Raw genomic sequence first — 20,543 nt, 5'->3', positions numbered from 1 at the left:
ATCTGCTCCAGACACCAATCCCACCCCATTTAAAACCTTCCCCTCTCCTGCCTAGCAGCTCTTAAGAGGAGAAGTTCCATCTCACCTTGATGATGGAGTTGACAACATGATCAGTGAATGATCAGAGATGTGAAGCCAGCTCTGGTGTACTGACACTGCAATGTGCAGCTCAGATGCACCAAGGTTGTCACACCCATGGCAAGGAGGCTGCAGTGAGGTGGGAGCTGGGCTCTGCTCCCCAGTCTCAGGTGACAGAAGGAGAGGCAATGGCCTGGAATTGTGCCAGGGGAGGCTTAGGTTGGAGAGGAGCACAAATGTCTTTGCTGCAGAGTGGTCAGGGACTGGCACAGGCTGCCCAGGGAGCTGGTGGAGTCCCCAGCCCTGGAGGTGTTCAGGAAACCTGTGGCCATGGCACCTGGGGCCAGGGTTTGGTGGCCATGGGGGGGTTGGGTTGCTGCTTGGACTGGATGAGCCTGGAGGCCTTCTCCAAGCCAAACCATTCTGGCATTCAATGCTGCATTCTGTCAGCTGTTCCAACTGCCAAGACAGACTCATGTGCAGGGATGGAGCATTAGGCCAAGCAGACATCATCTGTCTGAGCCTGAACTGCCAGGGGTAGGGCAGAGAAGCTGCTGTGCTGAGTTGCTGCAGAGCATTCCCACCTGGTTGAGGTAATGATACTCCTCCATCCCTGGAGGTGTTCAGGAAACCTGTGGCCATGGCCCTTGGGGCCAGGGTTTGGTGGCCATGGTGGGGTGGGGTTGCTGGTTGGACTGGGTGATCTTGGAGGGCTTTTCCAACCCAGGCAGTTCTATGATGCTATAAAAACATTGCATTTTTCCCCTCTCTTTCCATTTTGGGCCACAGACTGGGCAAAAACTGTCACCTGGTGTTTGTGAAGGCCCTTCCAGAGCAGCTGTCAGCCTGCTCCCCACTCACCCTCGCACGGTGCCGGTCTCCTGGTAATTGACTTGGATGAACTTGCCAAAGCGACTGGAGTTGTTGTTGTGAGCTGTCTTGGCATTGCCAAAAGCCTGTGGAGAGAGACAGAGATGCCATCAATTACCTTCCAGAAGCCACCTTGACTGCATGAACACAGCACAGCTTCACCTGGGGCATTTCACCCCACGCAGTGCCCCAGGTGTGGGGCACAGCAGGTGGAAACTGCCCAGCAGGAGAGGACCTGGAGGTGCTGGCAGACAGCAGCTGGAGCCAGCTGTGTGCCCAGGTGGCCAAGAAAGCCACCAGCAGCCTGGCCTGGATCAGCAATGGTGTGGCCAGAGGGGATCTTGCCCCTGGACTCAGCACTGGGGAGGCCACACCTTGAGTGCCGGGTTCAGTTTTGGGCTCCTCACTCCCAGAAGGACATTGAGAGGCTGGAGCAGGGCCAGGGAAGGGCAACAGAGCTGGGGAAGGGTCTGGAGAACAGGGCTGGGGAGGGGCAGCTGAGGGAGCTGGGGTTGATCAGCCTGGAGAAGAGGAGGCTGAGGGAGACCTCATTGCTCTATGCAGCTCCCTGAGTGGAGGCTGCAGTGAGGTGGGGTTGGGCTCTGCTCCCAGGTAACTAACAACAGGAGAAAAGGAAATGGCCTCAAGCTGTGCCAGGGGAGGCTTAGGTTGGAGAGGAGCACAAAATTTCTTTGCTGACAGAATGGTCAGGGATTGGAAGAGGTTGCCCAGGGAGGTGGTTGAGGCTCCATCCCCAGAGACATTCAAGGTGAGGCTCAAGGAGGCCCTGGGCAGCCTGCTCCAGTTGGGGACGTCCCTGCTGACTGCAGGGGGTTGGACTGGCTGAGCTTTGGAGGTCCCTCCTGGCCCAGCCCATTCTGTGATTCCATTCTGTGATTTCCACTTGGGCCCAACTCACTTCATCAACCCATCCAGCCCACAGGGACAAGAATGTGTCAGGCTGCCAGGGCCAACCTATGTCTCCTTGATTAAAGTGGGCTTGATAATCCTTCCCACTTCCCTCCAGGCCCAGTGTATAGGAGGTAATTGCTGCTCCCCAGGCTGATTTCTGAATGGTGTTTGTGCAAGGCCTTGTGCTGCAGCTATGAACACAGCTTGAGCTCAGCTCCCAGCTCCCAGCTCCCAGCTCCCACCACATTTATTCCCTCACTCAGGGCAGGGGTTTGCTGGGGTTTTCTTTTTGATTAGGAAAGATTAAAAGGGCTTTTACATCCTATCATCAGAGGCTTTTCAAATGACCTGCTCAGATTGTGCTTTGCAACTGGAAGCAAATGCTAAAGGGCAGATTAAGCAAACCCTTGGCAGGGAGGTGCTGGATGCCTTCAGCACCCGTGCTGGATGGGCTCCTGGCTGCTCCTTGCTTCCCAGGCTGCTTTATGCTTGGATTTAGTGATCCAGGAACTGAAGGAGGTTTGCTAGCAGAACAACAAGGCTGGATTTCCCCCCTCTTTGAATACAGGGATGTGTTTAAACTCAGGCTGTTGCATATGAATTGCCTTCCATTGAATAAGAGCAGTTCTGAGCTAGGTGAAACCTGCCCAGCAAGCAGAGGTGACTTCAGACACAGCTGAAGGAAGGCTTCACAGCTCCTCTGCCTGCTCACTCTTGCCTGCTAATTATTTCTCCCCCCAAACCTCTCCCCACACTCAGCATCCCTTCTCTGCCTCACCATCTGGAGGTCACAGAAGATGCCCAAGTCTCCAGGTGACCACTGGAGGCCCAGACCTCTCTTGGTGATGAACCCCCAGGCATCCCTGCCCCCAAAACAGGCATTTGGGCTGCTGCTGAATATTGCCAGAGGATTTAGCTGCTCTACTCCAAGGACTGCAGAAAGAAGCAAGGTGGATGTGGGACAGGCTGGGGATGGAGTCTGCCTGGGCTTCAGCAAGGCCTTTGCCACCGTCCCCCACAGCAACCTCCTGGCCAAGCTGTCAGCCCCTGGCTGGGACAGCAGCTCTCTGAGCTGGGTGAGGAACTGGCTGGAGGCTGAGCCCAGAGAGTGGTGGTGAATGGTGCCACAGCCAGCTGGCAGCCAGGCACCAGTGGTGTGCCCCAGGGAGCAGTGCTGGGCCCCAGCCTGGTCAATATCTTTACTGATGATCTGGAGGAAGGGATGGAGTCCAGCAGCAGGAGATGAGCAGCTGACAGCAAGCTGGGGGCAGGAGTTGATCTGTTAGAGGGTAGCAGAGCTCTGCAGAGGGACCTTGCCAGGCTGCACAGATGGGCAGAGGCCAAGGGCAGGAGATTGAACACAGCCAAGTGCCAGGGGCTGTAGGAAGAGGGGGTTGCTTAGCCTGGAGAAGAGGAGGCTCTTGCTCTCTACAACTACCTGAAGGAAGCTTGTAGCCAGCTGGGGGCTGGTCTCACCAACAGAAACCCTAACCCAGAAGCTCCCTCTTCCAGGCTTTGTTGCTGATGGAAATGAGCAAGCTCCTTGCATCACACCTTCTTCACAGAACAGCTCTGCTATGGAGAAAGCCATTGGCTCTCTTGGCCACCAGGGCACATTGCTGTCCCATGCAGAACTTGCTGCCCAGCAGCACTCCAAGATCTTTCTCCATGGAACTGCTCTCCAGCAGAACAGCTCCTAACCTGTCCTGGTGCCTGCTGTGACACCTCCCCAGAGGCAGCACCCTGCACTTGTCCTTATTGAACTTCATGAGGTTTGCCTGCACCAGCTCTCAGCCTGTCTATCAATACCTGAGGGGTGGGGGTCAGGATGAAGGTGCCAGGCTCTTCTCAAGTGGTGCCCAGAGATGGGAACAACAGGTACAAGCTGGAACCCAGAAGGTTCCACCTCAACATGAGGAGAAACTTCTTTGGTGTGAGGGCTGGAGCCCTGGGGCAGGCTGCCCAGGGAGGTTGTGGAGCCTCCTTAGATGGAAACTTTCCAAACCCACCTGGACTTGTTCCTGTGTGCCCTGCCCTGGGTGATCCTGCTTTGACAGGGGGCTTGGACTGGATGAATTCCAGAGATCCTTCCAACCCCTAACACTCTGTGGTTCTGTGCAAGCCAGGGCTGACTCCCTGCCAGAGGCACCCTGGTGGAGGGCCAACAAGTAGCTGAAGAAGCTCCTGATGTTGAACTTGAGGCACGCACTGCATCTCCCCTGGGTTTGCTGGGGGTCTTTCTCAGGAGGACTGGGCCAGCCACAGCAGTGCTGGGAGCTCATTTTCTGCCAGCCTCACCCCCACAGCCTGGGACAGGACACCACGTCCTGCAGCCAGCAGGCCAGAATGTAAGAGCTGAGCCTTGGAAAACACTAACTGGGGTCCAACAGCTTCCCTGCAACAACTTCTCTTCTGTTTCTATTCTCCCTTTCCTGACTCATGGATTTGAAGCTGGCTGAGCAGCCAAAACTCCCTAACAGCATTCCTGAAATTCTTGGGGAGACCAAAGCTTTTCCTGGCTGGGACTCAGCCTCTGGGAGGAAACAGAATTCAATGAGCTCCTCTGTAGGAGCCCAGCAGCCCCCTGAGCCCAGCACTGGTGACTCAACACAGAAATGAGCAGCTCCACTCCTCCAGCCTCCCACCAGCCTCCTGCACACTGAGATGCTTCTCCTGGGTGGCAGGGCAATAAATGAGTATTAACAGTTTGGTGGCTGAACAGTTCCCCTTCCCCCAAGCCTGATCTCACAGGTCCCTTCATTTGGGGCTCAACATCAGGGCAACTCTGCCCTGGGGAACCCACAGCTGAAGTCCTGAGTGCAGTTCTGGGCTCCCCAGTTCAAGAGAGACAGGGAACTGCTGGAGATACAAAGCTACTGTGGGGCCTGGAGCAGCTCTGGGAGCAGCAAAGGCTGAGAGCCCTGGGGCTGAGAGCCTGGAGGAGAGCAGCCCCAGAGGGGAGCTGAGCAATGCTCAGCAAGAGCTACAGGGTGGAGGGCAAGAGGCTGGGACCAGGCTCTTGTCAGTGGTGCTCAGGGACAGGACAAGGAGCAGTGGGCACAAACTGGAACCCAGGAGGTTACTTCTGAACAGGGGGAGAAACTTTTTCCCTGTGAGGCTGCTGGAGGCCTGGAGCAGGCTGCCCAGAGAGGTTGTGGAGTCTCCTTCCTGGAGAGCTTCCAAATCCACCTGGATGCATTCCTGTGCAGACTACCCTGGGTGATCCTGCTCTGGCAGAGGGGTTGGACTGGATGATCTCTGGAGGTCCCTTCCAACACCTGAAGTTCTGTGTTTCTGGGGAATATCTGCCTCTGCTGCTGTATTTTACAGAATCACAGAATGGGTTGGGAAGGTCCTCCAAAGGTCTTCGAGTCCAACTCCCCTGCAGCACCCAGCCCTGCTCTTCTCACTGTGTCCAGTTCTGGGCTCCTCAGTTGAAGAAAGATGTTGAGATGCTGGAAAGTGTCCAGAGAAGGGCAACAAAGCTGGGGAGGGGTCTGGAGCACAGCCCTGGCAGGAGAGGCTGAGGGAGCTGGGCTTGCTTAGCCTGCAGAAGAGGAGGCTCAGGGGAGACCTTCTTGCTCTCTGCAACTCCCTGAAGGGAGGTTGGAGCCAGCTGGGGGTTGGGCTCTTCTCCCAGGCACCCAGCACCAGAACAAGAGGACACAGTCTCAAGCTGTGCCAGGGGAGGTTTAGGCTGGAGGTGAGGAGAAAGTTCTTCCCAGTAGGAGGAATTGGCTCTTGGGATGTGCTGCCCAGGGAGGTGGTGGAGTCCCCATCCCTGGAGGTGTTTAAGAAGAGCCTGGCTGAGGCACTTGGTGCCATGGTTGACTTGGTCAGATGGTGCTGGGTGAGAGGTTGGGCTGGATGATCTCGGAGGTGCTTTCCAGCCTGGTGAATTCTGTGTTCTGTATTCTGTAACTGAGCCTCCTGCACTCTCAGAGGGAAAAATAAAGCCAGCATTTTATCTTGACTACATAAAATGAGCACTGGATTCAGAGAGAGGAGTTTTGAATGGTTTCCCTTCTACTTGACATGTCAATTCAATGTTTCAGCTAGCCATCCCCTGAACAGAGCAGAAGAGCAAGGCAGCTGCTGGGCTCTCACGTGGGTTGTGCCACCGTGGAATGCTTCCATGAACAGCCACACTGCAGCCTGGGCTGCTGATGGGACTGGAGTAAGATTCAGTCCTGGCCATTTATGCTAGGGACAAGAAATAGCTTAAGATCAGACAGCAGACTGCTAGAGGACTTGTGTGCCCTGGGGGGATTCTGGAATTCATGAATCAAAAGTATTCATAAAGTCTGAATGACTTGAAACTGGAGAAGGGAGGGGGGAGCTCAACGTGGCAGGCAGCAAGAGAGCAGCCAGGGAAAGCAAACTCAGCTGAGTCTTGGGGAATGCAAACCTTTGCATATGTGCTTGGGAAAAAACCAGCAACTGCTCCTCCCTGGAGGTGCTCAGGGCCAGGTTGGATGAGGAGGCCTTAAGCAGCCTGGGCTGGTGGGAGGGGGAGATGATGATTCATAGAATCATAGAATGGTTTAGGTTGGAAGGGACCTTCAAGATCATCCAGCTCCAAGCCCCTGCCCTGGGCAGGGACACCTCCCCCCAGCCCAGGCTGCTCAAGGCCTCATCCAACCTGGCCTTCAACACCTCCAGGCAGGAGGCAGCCACAGCCTCCCTAGGCAGCCTGTGCCAGAGTCTCCCCAGCCTCACTGCAAAGAATTTCTTCCTCATCTCCATTCTCAATCTGCCCTCTCCCAGCTCAAAGCCATGGTTCCTCATCCTGGCACTCCCAGCCCTTGTCCAAAGTCCCTCCCCAGCTCTCCTGGAGCCCTTCAGGTACTGGAAGGCTGCTTTAAGGTCTCCCTGAAGCCTTCTCCAGGCTGAACAGCCCCAACTCTCTCAGCCTGTCCCCACAGGGGAGGTTCTGCAGCCTCTGATCATCCTGGTGGCCTCCTCTGGTTCCCCTCCAACAGCTCCAGGTCCTTCCTGTGCTAGGGGCACCAGAAGAGTGCTGCAGGTGGGGTCTGAGCAGAGCAGAGCAGAGGGGCAGAATCCCCTCCCTGTGCTGCTGCTCTCCCTGCCCTGGCTGCAGCTCAGCACTCAGCTGCCTGCTGGGCTGCCAGGGACCACTGCTGGCTCCTGGGCAGTTCGGCACCCACTGACACCCTCTGATCTCTAAGGTGCCTTCCAGCCTAAGCCATTTGGTGACTCCATGGCTCCCTGCTTTTTCAGGGTATCCTCTGCAGTTATGAATTCCTTTCTGCATCTAAAACACAAACCCCTGGGTGGGGTACAGAGCAGCTTTGCTTGGTTTCATTCAGCCACACTCCCAGCACCACCACCCCCTGCCCTCTCAGCTTCGGATTGGGAGAAAAAATCTAGAAGTGGGGAGATTGAGCTTGGCTGTGAGGAAGAAGTTGTTCCCCAGGAGGGTGGTGAGAGCCTGGCACAGGCTGCCCAGGGAGGTGGTGGAAGCCTCCTGCCTGGAGGTGTTTGCAGCCAGGCTGGAGGTGGCTGTGAGCAACCTGCTGCAGTGTGAGGTGTCCCTGCCCACGGCAGGGGGTTGGAGCTGGCTGAGCCTTGAGCTCCCTTCCAGCCCTGACAGCTCTGTGCCTCTATGAATTATGGCCAGAAGACAAAATGCTTCAAGACTCCCTGAGTCTTGCTAAATCCCTGCTCATTATTTCTTCTGCCCTGGAAATGTTTCCTTTGAACCTGCCTGACAAATCCTAACACTGAACTGCACTGCTCAAGAGACAGCACATCAGCAGAGCTGCCCCAGCTCTCAGCTTCCATCAGAAGCCCTAAGCCACCTCTAAGCAACAGGGGCCACCAGAGCTAAATAAGCACCCAAGCCAAAACAGCATGAGCTGCAATTCACCTTCCTGAAAAGACAGCCTTAGATCACTTGGGCTGCAAAAGCCCTTTGAGATCATCCAGTCCAACCATTCTCTTGCTCTAACAAGGCTGGTGCTGAACCAGCCTTCACAACCCTTTCATGGAAAAAGTTAGCTGCTCATCCATGGCCCTCAGCACCACAGCTCTGCCTCTTTGAAACACCTCCAGGGATGGGGATTCAACCAGCTCCCTGGGCAGCCTGTGCCAAGCCTGGAAAAGCCTTTCATGGCAGAAATTCTTCCTAGTGTCCAACCTAAACCTCCCCTGGTGCAACTTAAGGCCATTTCCTCTTGTCCTGTCAACTAATCCTAGGGAACAGAGCCCAACCCCCACCTCACTGCAGCCTCCTCTCAGGGAGCTGGAGACAGCAATGAGGTCTCCCTCAGCCTCCTCTTCCCCACACCACCCCCCCCCAGCTCCCTCAGCTGCTCCTCCCCAGCCCTCACCTCTGTTGCCCTTCCTGTTGCTCCAGCTCCTCAACGTCCTTCTGGGAATGAGGATCCCAAACCTGATCCCAGGACTCCAGGTGTGGCCTCCCCAGGGCTGAGAGCAAGCAGAAGAGTGTTGATGTGACTCTTTCAAGGTGCTGCTGTGTGTGGCCAAGCACCAGTCCTGAGTTTGGACTTCACAGCCATGAAGCAGGAGTTTGAGTGCTGACCCCACGGTCACCTCAGCCTTCAGTCCTGGTGGCTGTGATCAGAGGTTCCACCTGCCTATGGGATGGGAAACCATTGCTGCTGCTATGGTCCAAGCTCCAACCATGAAGGTATCTACAGCCTGTGTGCTGCAATGCTGGAACACAGCTTGCCCTGAGCCTGCCCCCAGCCTGCCCCCTAACCCTGACCTGCCCCCCTCAGCAGACCTTTCCTGATCTTCTGAAGCTTTCTCTTTCCTTCTCTTCCTGTGCAGCCACTGGAGCCCATGGCAGAGCCAACAATCTCCTTGTCACTTCAGGCCACTGGAGGCAGGGCTGGAGGTGAGGTCTCAGCAGAGCAGAGCCAAGGGGCAGACTCCCCTCTCCTGCCCACACTCCTCTGCCTGCAGCCCAGCAAGCAGCTGTGTGCATCAGGGCACTGCTGGCTCCTGGGGAGCTGCTCAGCAACCAGCACCCCCAAGGCTCTTTCTCCAGGGCTACTCTCACCCCACTCTGCATCTGGCCTGGATTAGTGCCTGGGGTCGGCCTGACCCAGCTGCAGAACTTTGCCCTGTGACTTGTTGAGCCTCATGCAGGTGGCACTGGGCCACTTCTCTGGCCTGTCAAGAGCCTTCTGGATGCCATCCCTGCCCTCAAGTGAGTCCATGGCACCACACAGCTTGGTGCCATCAGCAAGCATGCTGAGGGTGCCTCAGTGCCACTGCAGCCAGGACAGAGCCCTGAGGAACTCCCCTTGTCACTGGTCTCCACAGAAGTGCCAGGAAGGGAAAACAGCCAGAGCAGCACCAAACACTCTTCCAGGGTAAGATACCCCTGACAAAGCACTACAGAAGTCATTACAACATGCAGACGGTGGAGGGATTTAAAGCTCTGCTGCTGCAGATGCTCCAGCAGCTGTGTAAGAAGCAGGCTCCAGCAGCTGCACTCCTGGCAAATGCTGCAGCCCTGCAAAAGTTCCTCCTTTTCCCACACTTAAACCCAGGATCAGCCCACTGCAGCTTCCTCCTCCTTAAGCAATGCACAGAGGGCAAAAATACCCAGTAATTACCATGTAACCACCACACAGCAAAACAAACCCCACCAAAGCCTCCTCCTCAAGCCCTCTTCCCAAACAGGGAAAGTTTTCCTGCTCAAGTTGTGTCAAGGGCAAAAGGAATTGGCTAAGCTGGCTGACAGTGCTGCTGGGGATGGACTCTACAGGGAAGGGCTGCCAGAGCTCTGCCTCACAGCCCTGCTCCTCTGCTCACACATTCAGCAGCCTACAAAAAGCTGGGGAGGGACTTTGGAGAAAGGCTTGCAGTGATGGGGGGAGAGGGAATGGGCTGAAGCTGGAGGAGGGCAAATTGAGACTGGAGATGAGGAAGAAATTCCTCGCAGTGAGGGTGGGGAGACTCTGGCACAGGCTGCCCAGGGAGGCTGTGGATGCTCCCTCCCTGGAGGTGTTCAAGGCCAGGCTGGATGAGGCCCTGAGCAGCCTGGGCTGGTGGGAGGTGTCCCTGCCTGTGGCAGGGGGTTGGAGCTGGGGATCTTGAAGGTCCCTTCCAACTCAAACCATTCTGTGAATCCCTGAAGCATCTCCCATGGGTGTTTAGCATCACAGAGCATTACAGACAGCTGCTAGAGCCACTCCTCACCATGCTCCTCATGCTTCCAAGAGCAAGGTGGGTTAGGTCTTTTGGGTCATAATCACATCCTCTTGGAAACCTTGATGCCCACTATGACATCCCAGAATGCTCACTGTGACAGAAGAGAAGGCTCCAGGGAGACCTCAGAGCAGCCTTCCAGTACCTGAAGGGGCTCCAGGAGAGCTGGGGAGGGACTTTGGACAAGGGCTGGGAGTGCCAGGATGAGGAACCATGGCTTTGAGCTGGGAGAGATGGAGATGAGGAAGAAATTCTTTCCAGTGAAGCTGGGGAGACTCTGGCACAGGCTGCCCAGGGAGGCTGTGGCTGCCTCCTGCCTGGAGGTGTTGAAGGCCAGGCTGGATGAGGCCTTGAGCAGCCTGGGCTGGTGGGAGGTATCCCTGCCCATGGCAGGGGGCTGGACTGGATGATCTTGAAGGTAGTTTCCAACCCAACCCATTCCATGAATGTCAAGAGAGTTCTTTCAGAACATGCATGCAGAGACTCTACTGCTTTGGGACAGCCTTGGAGGACAGCACATTGCCCATGTGTGAGCTCCTGCCTCCCTTGGCCCTTTCTGACAGCTCGAGCAGCTCTCACAAGTGTTCCCTGCTGCTCTCAGTCACTGTTTGAGGAGCTGCTGAGGACAGGCCCAGAGCCACCACCAGCTGCCCCGGGCTGGGCTGCTGGCTGCACCACTGCTGGCTTCAGGTGGTAGAGCTGTGGATCTTCAGCCTAGAGAAAGGGTTGGAAAGCAGCAGTGATATTTTAGGAAGGTCTTCTTGCTAAGGAGCATCTCAGACACAACATCATCGTCCTCACCTGCAGCCGAGAGCTGCTGCCTAGCACAGCACTCAAGCATTGCCTGTGGACCCTTGGAGAAAAGGAAGCTGGGGGGAGACCTTCTGGCTCTCTACAAGTCCATGAGAGGAGGCTGCAGACAGGTGGAGGTTGGCTCTTCTCCCAAGCAACAAGCAATAGAACAAGAGGAAATGGCCTCGAGTTGCTCCAGGGGAGGTTTAGGTTGGACATGAGGAACAGTTTCCTCCCTGAAAGGGCTGTCAAGGCCTGGAACAGGCGGAGGTGTGGTGCTGAGGGCCATGGTTTGGTGGTGACCTGGCAGTGCTGGGTTAAGGGTTGGGCTCCTAAAGGCCTTGTCCAAACTCAATGATTCTATGAGGCATCTGAAAATGGAGGCCCCTGAAAACGGAGAGGGATGGACACAGGTCCCTGCCAAGGGTGGCAAGAGGAATCCACCCTGGCCCTCTCCTCCTCCTCTGCTGCCCTTGCATAATAAGTATGAGGCCCTGCAGGCCAAGGGCAGTGGGGATGAGAGGGCTGAGGAGCAGCCATCCAGAGGGGAGACTAAGGCCAAGCGGTCCCTGCCGGCTGTAACGACCAGCTCTGGAGAGGAGCCTAAGGCCAAGCAGTCCCCACCAGCTGTAATGACCAGCTCCAGAGAGGAGCCTAAGGCCAAGCCTAAGGCCAAGCAGTCCCCACCAGCTGTAATGACCAGCTCCAGAGAGGAGCCTGAGGCCAAGCCTAAGGCCAAGCAGTCCCCACCAGCTGTAATGACCAGCTCCAGAGAGGAGCCTGAGGCCAAGCCTAAGGCCAAGTGGTCCCCACCAGCTGTAATGACCAGCTCCAGAGAGGAGCCTGAGGCCAAGCCTAAGGCCAAGCAGTCCCCACCAGCTGTAATGACCAGCTCCGGAGAGGAGCCTAAGGCCAAGCCTAAAGCCAAGTGGTCCCCACCAGCTATAACAACCAGCTCCGGAAAGGAGCCTAAGGCCAAGCCTAAGGCCAAGCAGTCCCCACCAGCTCTAATGACCAGCTCCAGAGAGGAGCCTAAGGCCAAGCCTAAGGCCAAGCAGTTCCCACCAGCTATAACGACCAGCTCCAGAGAGGAAAGGAGAAGGGTTACAGTTGTTGGGGACTCTCTCCTGGGGGGTACTGAGGGACCCATATGTCGTCCCGACCCATCCCACAGGGAGGTCTGCTCCCTACCCGGGGCGCAGGTAAGGGACATTGCAAGGGCAATCCCCAAGCTCATCAGTCCCTCTGACTATTACCCTCTGCTGGTAATACAGGCTGGGAGTGATGAGATCGACAGGAAGGGCACCAGGGCAATTAAGAAGGAGTTCAGGGCCCTTGGACAATTGATTGATGGGGCAGGCGCTCAAGTGGTGTTCTGCTCAGTTCCCTCAGTGGCAGGGGAGGACACTGAGAGGAACAGAACCCACACCATCAACAAGTGGCTCAGGGGATGGTGCCAGCGGCGGAGCTTTGGTTTCTTTGATCATGGGGCAACTTTTACTGCACCTGACCTGCTGGGTCCTGATGGGGTGCAGTTATCTAGGAGGGGCAAGAGAGTCCTAGCACTAGAGTTGGCAGGGCTCATTAGGAGGGCTTTAAACTAGGTCTGAAGGGGGTGGGTGAAGACATCGGTCCCTCTGCAGAGCAAAGAGTAGGGCACAAGGTAGGGTCAGTCGAGAGGTGGGGAGCCCAGCTGCAGTGCAGGTACACCAATGCAGGCAGCCTGGGCAATAAGCAAGAGGAGCTGGAGGTCCTAATCCACCAGGGTGACTATGATGTAGTCACCATCTCAGAAACATGGTGGGACAACAGGCACAATTGGAGTGCTACACTGGGGGGCTACAGGCTCCGTAGGAGGGACAGGCGAGGGAGGAGAGGAGGAGGGGTGGCTTTGTATATTAGGGAGACACTTTCTGCCACAGAGCTTGAGGTGGAAGATGAGGGAATTGAGAGCCTGTGGGTTAAAATCAGAGGGCAGCCCAACAAATCTGACATCCTGGTTGGAGTCTGTTACAGACCACCCAACCAGGAGGAGGAGGCTGATGAATTATTCTATAAACAACTGGAGGCTGTCTCAAGATCATCAGATCTTGTCCTCGTGGGGGACTTCAACCTGCCAGATACCTGCTGGGAACTTAATTCAGCAGAGAGGAGGCAGTCCAGAAGATTCCTGGAGCCAATAGAGGATTGCTTCCTGAAGCAGCTATTAAGTGAGCCTACCAGGGGACAGGCTCTGCTTGACCTGCTGCTCTCCAATAGGGAAGGGCTGGTGGGAGATGTGACCGTGGGAGGCTGCCCAGGGTGCAGTGACCACGAGATAGTGAAGTTTTCAATCTGCAGGGAGATAGGGAGGAGCACCAACAGAACCTTCACCTTGGACTGCAGGAGGGCAAACTTCAGCCTCTTTAAGAAACTTATTCGTAAAGTTCCCTGGGTACCAACCCTCAAGAACCGAGGGGTCCAGGAGGGTTGGAGCTGCTTCAAACAGGAGCTCTTGAAGGCACAGGAACTGGCAGTGCCCATGTGCCGAAAGATGAGCCCAGGGGAAGGCTCTGGGCCTGGGTGAGCAAGCAGCTCCTGGAGGATTGAAGGGGAAAAAGAGGCTGTGTCACCTTTGGAAGGAGGGGAAGGCTTCTCCAGGTGTGTTCAAGGAAGTGGTTAGATTATGTAGGAATAAAATTAGAGAGGCAAAGGCCCAGCTGGAACTGAAACTGAACACCTCTGTGAGAGACAATGAAAAGCATCTTTACAAGTATATTAACACTAAAAAGAAGGGCAAGAAGAACCTGCACTCCTTACTGGAGCTGGAGGGGAACACGGTGACTGATGACGAGGCAAAGGCTGAGGTCCTGAACGCCTTCTTTGCCTCGATGTTTAACAGCAAGGCAGGAGTCCAGGATGAGTGGCCTCCTGAGCTGGGCAGTGGGGTCAGGAAGCAGTGTGATGCCCTGGAAATCCATGAGGAATTAGTTTGGGACCTGCTGAGCCACTTGGACACTCACAAGTCCATGGGGCCGGATGGGATCCATCCCAGGGTGCTGAGAGAGCTGGCAGATGAGCTGCCAAGCCACTCTCCATCATTTTCCTCCAGCCCTGGCTCACTGGAGAGGTCCCAGGTGACTGAAACTGGCCAAGGTGGTCCCCATCCACAAGAAGGGACGGATGGAGGAACCTGGAAACTCCAGGCCTGGCAGCCTGACCTCAGTGCCAGGGAAAGTGATGGAGCAGATTATCCTGGGGGCAATAACTGCACCTGAAGGATGGCCAAGGGCTCAGGCCCAGCCAGCAGGGATTTAGGAAGGGCAGGTCCTGCCTCTCCAACCTGATCTCCTTCCATGCCCAGGTGACTGCCTGGTGGATGTGGGGCAGGCTGTGGATGTGGTCTGCCTGGACTTCAGCAAGGCCTTTGACACCATCCCCCACAGCAAACTGCTGTCTAAGCTGTCAGCTCATGGCTTGGACTACAACACTCTGAGCTGGGTGAGGAACTGGCTGGAGGCTGAGCCCAGAGAGTGGTGGTGAATGGTGCCACAGCCAGCTGGCAGCCAGGCACCAGTGGTGTGCCCCAGGGAGCAGTGCTGGGCCCCATCCTCTTTAACATCTTCACTGATGATCTGGATGAGGGGGTTGAGTCAGTCATCAGCAAGTTTGCAGATGACAGCAAGCTGGGAGCAGATGTTGGTCAGTTAGAGGCCAGAAGGGCTCTGCAGAGGGACCTTGACTGGCTGCACAGATGGGCAGAGGCCAACAGGATGGCATTCAACAAGTCCAAGTGCCAGGGGCTGCACTTTGGCCACAGCAACTCCAGGCAGAGCTCCAGGCTGGGGTCAGAGTGGCTGAGAGCTGCCAAACAGAGAGGGACCTGGGGGTGCTGATTGACAGCTGCCTAAACATGAGCCAGCAGTGTGCCCAGGGGGCCAAGAAGGCCAAGGGCATCCTGGCCTGTATTAGGAATAGTGTGGCCAGCAGGAGCAGGGAGGTCATTGTGCTCTGTGCTCTGCATTGGTTAGGCCACACCTTGAGGCCTGTGTCCAGCTCTGGGCCCCTCAGTTTCAGAAGGCCATTGAGAGACTTGAAGGTGTCCAGAGAAGGGCAAGGAGGCTGGGGAGGGGTCTGGAGCACAGCCCTGGCAGGAGAGGCTGTGAGGAGAGGTGACCTCATTGCCCTCTACAACTACCTGAAAGGTGGTTGTAGACAGGAGGGGGTTGGTCTCTTCTCCCAGGCAAGCAGCCCCAGAACAAGAGGACACAGTCTCAAGCTGTGCCAGGGGAGGTTTAGACTCGAGGTGAGGAGAAAGTTCTTCACTGAGTCGTTCGTCATTGGGATGTGCTGCCCAGGGAGGTGGTGGAGTCCCCATCCCTGGAGGTGTTCAAGAGGGGATTGGATGTGGCACTTGGTGCCATGGTCTAGTCATGAGGTCTGTTGGGACAGGTTGGACTTGATGATCCTTGGGGTCTCTTCCAACCTTAGTGATACTGTGAGACTGTGATACTGAGATCTCCACCAGCATCCATCCCCTCCCCACCACCCACCACCTGCTAGACTAGGGAGAGGCATGTGGTGCGTACGACCCTTGGACACCCTCCAGCCCCTGGAGAAGGCCTCTCAAAGTGCCCTTCAAAGCTCCTGTTTTCAACAGAATGGTTCTACAGGGGAGGCAGCAACCTTTGCAGAGCCTCAAGTTCCCACCCCACACCTGGAGAGCCCAAAACACCCAGGAAAAGAGGAAGCATTCAGTGCTGTGGGCCTGACCCAAGCTCTCCTGCAGTCTGTCACCAAAAGCAATGTCACAAACAGAGAGGCAGGAGAAAGGGTCCCAGCTGCACCACCCCCAGCTCTTGGCAGAGGCACTCAGCTCTCGTGTGGATATCACACAAGGGTTTGGTTCTTCCTCCTTCTCCCAAGAGAAATTGGTGTGATGAAGGAAAGCACAAACACAGCAACACAAACAGTGTAACACGAGCCCCAGCCTGGCCTCTGCCCCTGCTGGCCTTCCTCTCGGAGCTCAGCTACTTGCAGGCAGAAGCTGCCACACACCCTGCCCTCCAGAGAGAAACCTGGAGAGCCTCAGAGCTCTGCCTTTGAACCAACACTGCTGCAAGGATGCCCAACAGTGACCTGGGGGTCCTGAACATGAGCCAGCAGTGTGCCCAGGTGGCCGAGAAGGCCTCCAGCAGCCTGGCCTGGAGCAGCAATGGAGCAGGGCAGGGATTGTGCCCCTGGGCTCAGCACTGGGGAAGCCACACCTGGAGTGCTGGAGTCAGTTTGGGGCCCTCATTCTAAGGACATTGAGGGCTGGAGCAGGGCCAGAGAAGGGCAACAGAGCTGGGGAAGGGTCTGGAGAACAGGGCTGGGGAGGAGCAGCTGAGGGAGCTGGGGGGGTTTGGTCTGGAGAAGAGGAGGCTGGGGGAGACCTCAGTGCTCTCTACAGCTCCCTGAGAGGAGGCTGCAGTGAGGAGGGGGTTGGGCTCTGCTCCCCAGTCTCAGGTGATACTGGAGGAAATGGCCTGAAACTGTGCCAGGGGAGGGTTAGGTTGGAGAGGAGGAAAAATGTCTCCGCTGCAGGAGTGGTCAGGGATTGGAATGTGCTGCCCAGGCAGGTGGTGGAGTCCCCAGCCCTGGAGGTGTTCCAGAACCTTGTGGCCATGGCACTTGGGGCCAGGGTTTGATGGCCATGGGGGGGGGTGGGTTGCTGGTTGGACTGGATGACCTGAGAGGCCTTTTCCAACCCAAACAATTCTGTGCCTCTATGACCAAACCTCACATTGCTCTGTAAACCCTCCCCAGAGTCAGGACAGGGTAAAAGGGGCACACAGAGCTCTCCAGCCCTTCCCTGCTTTCCTCTGGCATTATACACACAAGCTGCCACTCTTCCCACTGCACTTCCAGCATTTCAAGCACCACAGAGCTGGAGCAGCAGCTTTGCCAGTGCTGGGTACAGGGCAGGTGCTTCACTTGTGCCACAGCAGCTCTACCAGAAGGATGTTTGCCAGGGCCAGAGGCAGTGTTGGGTGTCCAGGCTCAGGGGAGACCTTCTTGCTCTCTGCAACTCCCTGCAGGGAGGTTGGAGCCAGCTGGGGGTTGGGCTCTGCTCCCAGGCACCCAGCACTAGAACAAGAGGACACAGTCTCAAGCTGTGCCAGGGGAGGTTTAGGCTGGAGGTGAGGAAGAAATTCTTCCCAGAAAGATGAATTGGCCCTTGGGATGTGCTGCCCAGGGTGGTGGTGGAGTCCCCATGCCTGGAGGTGTTTAGGCAGAGCCTGGATGAGGCACTTGGTGCCATGATTGAGTTGCTCAGATGGTGCTGGGGGATAGGTTGGACTGGATGATCTTGAAGGTCTTTTCCAACCTGGTTAATTCCATTCTATTCTACTCAATCCATCCCTCTTTGCCCCTTTGAAGCCCACTTCAAAGGCTGAGATAGACTGGTAACAAAAATAAAGAAAGATCTACCAGCAGCCTTCCAGTACCTGAGAGGCTTTGTTGCCCTTCTCTGCCCTCCCCCCGCCCCGTGCCATCTCTGGTCTGGGGGAGTGTTTTCTTTTGCCATTTGCTCTCATTCATACCCTTCAGCAGCCTGAGGGAGCTGGGGGTGTTTAGCCTGGAGAAGAGAAGGCTCTGGGGAGACCTCAGAGCAGCCTTCCACTACCTGAAGGGGCTCCAAGCAGGCTGCAGAGGGACTGTTCCCAAAGGCCTGCAGGGACAGGACCAGGGACAATGGTTTGAAATGAGAGCAGAGCAGATTGAGATTGGATGTGAGCAACAAGTTCTGCAGCAGGAGGCTGCTGGAACACTGCAGCAGGCTGCCCAGGGAGGTGGTTGAGATCCCATCTGTGGTGGTTCAGGCTGGATGCCGCTGCACAAGCCTCACCTGTGATGTCCCAGAGGGTCCAGCCCAGTGGTGGGCACAGGAAGCCAGGTATTTCATCCCATGCTGCCCTGCTCCCCTACAGGACAGCAGCAGGGGGTCCTCTCTGCCTCTGTCTTCCTTCACTCTGCCTGGCAATGGGGTGAACTGTCCAAGGCTGGGGGAGGGGGAGAATGAGCCCTGGGGGTTTTGGGTGTACCCTCAGGTGGGGGTGGGATGCTTTTGGGGATGCTTTGGGATCTGTCACTGTGCTTGTGGTTCTCTGTGAAACTTTCTCTGCTGTTCCATTTAAGCTTTCTACCACTTTTGCAATCCCTTTGTCTGAGTCTCATTTTTGCCTGTGGTGGGAGAATTGGTCTCTCAACCTACCACACCAGCCCTGGAGATACTCAAGGTGAGGCTGGCCAAGGCTCTGGGCAACCTGTTCTAGTGGAGGATGTCCCTGCTGACTGCAGGGCGGTGGTCTGGATGAGCTTTGGAAGTCTCTTCCAACCCAAACCATTCTCTGATTCTCTCATCTCAGTCTCCAGCTGGGTTTGGAAAGTCTCAGAGCAGCCTGCTCCAGGCCTCCAGCACCCTCACACCAAACAAGTTTCTCCTCCTGTTCAGATGGAACCACCTGGGTTCCAGTTTGTGCCTTGTTCTATCTGTGATTTTAGAGAGCTTCACCATCCTGATTTGTAAGGACTGGGGATGAACCTCCACACCTGCAGGAGTCAGAGCACTGCATGGTGCTGGAAAACCACTGCTCTGGTTGGCTTGATGCACAGCACAGGAGGGAAGAAAGAAAAAGGAATGATCAGTGAGCAGAATGTTTGCTGGGTGCCAGGAAAAACAACAGCTGGCAGTGGTTCCCTCTGGGGAGCAAAAGAAGTCTCAAAAATGGATGAGTCAGTGCCAGGCATTTCTCTTGTGCAGCTGCTCCAAGGAGGATTTGCAGCTAATACACAACACAGAATTCAATCAGGTTGGAAAAGACCTCAGAGCTCATCCAGTCCAACCTGTCCCCCAGCACCATCTGATCAACTCAGCCATGGCACCAAGGGCCTCATCCAGGCTCTGCCTAAACACCTCCAGGGATGGGGACTCCACCACCTCCCTGGGCAGCACAGCTCAAGGGCCAATTCCTCTTGCTGGGAAGAATTTCTTCCTCACCTCCAGCCTCAACCTCCCCTGGCACAGCTGGAGGCTGTGTCCTCTTGTTCTGGTGCTGCTTGCCTGCCTGGGAGCAGAGCCCAACCCCCAGCTGGCTCCAACCTCCCTGCAGGGAGTTGCAGAGAGCAAGAAGGTCTCCCCTGAGCCTCCTCTTCTGCAGGCTAAGCAAGCCCAGCTCCCTCAGCCTCTCCTGCCAGGGCTGTGCTCCAGACCCCTCCCCAGCCTCCTTGCCCTTCTCTGGACACCTTCAAGTCTCTCAATGGCCTTCTGAAACTGAGGAGCCCAGAGCTGGACACAGGGCTCCAGGGGTGGCCTAAGCAGTGCTGAGCCCAGAGCACAATGACCTCCCTGCTGCTGCTGGCCACACTCTGCCTGCTGCAGGCCAGGCTGCCCTTGGCCTTCTTGGCCCCCTGGGCACACTGCTGGCTCCTGTTCAGCTGCTGTCCACCAGTACCCCCAGGTCCCTCTCTGCCTGGCTGCTCTCAGCCACTCTGAGCCCAGCCTGTAGCACGTGGCACTTGGTGCCATGGTCTAGTCATGAGGTCTGTGGAGACAGGTTGCACTCGATGACCCTCGAGGTCTCTTCCAGCCTCAGTGATACTGTGAGACTGTGAGACTGCCTGGGGTTGCTGTGGCCAAAGTGCAGCCCCTGGCACTTGGCTGTGTTCAATCTCCTGCCTTTGGCCTCTGCCCATCTGTGCAGCCTGGCAAGGTCCCTCTGCAGAGCTCTGCTGCCCTCTGACAGATCAACTCCTGCCCCCAGCTTGCTGTCAGCTGCACCTCTCCTGCTGCTGGACTCCATCCCCTCCTCCAGGTCATCAGTAAAGATTTAGCTGGTAGCTAAAGCAAAAGAGGACAATTTCAACTTGTCACCTGGCCAAAGGTATGAAGGGGGGGGGGGGGGGGGGGACTTGGGGCCATAATGCAGAAGGCTTCTAGAAAGTGGAAGAGCTGGGAGGGGGTAACTATGACACCAGAGAAGGGAACAGCTGGGAGGCGAGCATGGAGCAGCCGCCCTGGGGCACAAGGCAGGGCTGGCTGGCCTCACAATGCAGTTTGTCATGCAAGAGGTCTCCAAGCAGAGCTGAGCTTCCACCCCACAGCCTGCCCTGTCCAGAATCACCAGTTCAGCTTTGCACAGTGTCCTTCAGCACTGCCCAGGCTGCTGCTCCTGAGAGCTGCCTCTGAGGATGCCGAGCCCTCGCTGCTGCTTCACCCAGCAATTCATCACCCACCCCAGGGGAAGGAGAGCAGAGACCCAGAGAATTGCTGGGCTTGGAAGGGATCTTTAAATGTCATCCAATCCAACCCCCTGCAGCCAGCAGGGACAGCTGCAACTAGAACAGGTTGCTCAGAGCCACAAACAGCCTGACCTGGTCCAGGGATGGGGCAGCTCCCAGCTCTCTGGAAAACTGGGCCAGGCTCTCACCACCCTCACCATCAACAATGTCTTCCTTCTCTCCAGCCTGAGTCTGCCTCTTCCAGTTCAAACCATCTTCCCTTTGTCCTGGCACAACAGGCCCTGCTCAAAAGTCTGTCCCCAGCTATCCTGGAGGCCTCTTGCAGCACTGGAAGGCCAGCAGGAGGTGTCCCTGGAGGCCCAGAACACCCTGTGTGTGCAACACCGCATCCGAACCAGACAGAGCAGCATGTGATGGATGGA

The 20,543-nt window shown here is 56.3% G+C and overlaps 1 protein-coding gene across 1 annotated transcript in view; it reads right to left on the bottom strand.

The window, feature by feature from the left end:
- MYO9A (myosin IXA) overlaps window positions 1–20,543 on the bottom strand; it is a 221,133-nt gene that overhangs the window by 172,994 nt on the left and 27,596 nt on the right. Inside the window, exon 2 of the mRNA XM_054169279.1 lies at window positions 940–1,034. Coding sequence (XP_054025254.1) covers window positions 940–1,034 — 95 coding nt within the window. The remainder of the gene's footprint in view (window positions 1–939; window positions 1,035–20,543) is intronic.

Source organism: Dryobates pubescens, chromosome 17 (assembly GCF_014839835.1).
Source record: "Dryobates pubescens isolate bDryPub1 chromosome 17, bDryPub1.pri, whole genome shotgun sequence".
NCBI classification, from domain to species: domain Eukaryota; kingdom Metazoa; phylum Chordata; class Aves; order Piciformes; family Picidae; genus Dryobates; species Dryobates pubescens.
Note: the sequence above shows the minus strand (reverse complement) of the source record. Positions and strands in the feature narration are given on the sequence as shown.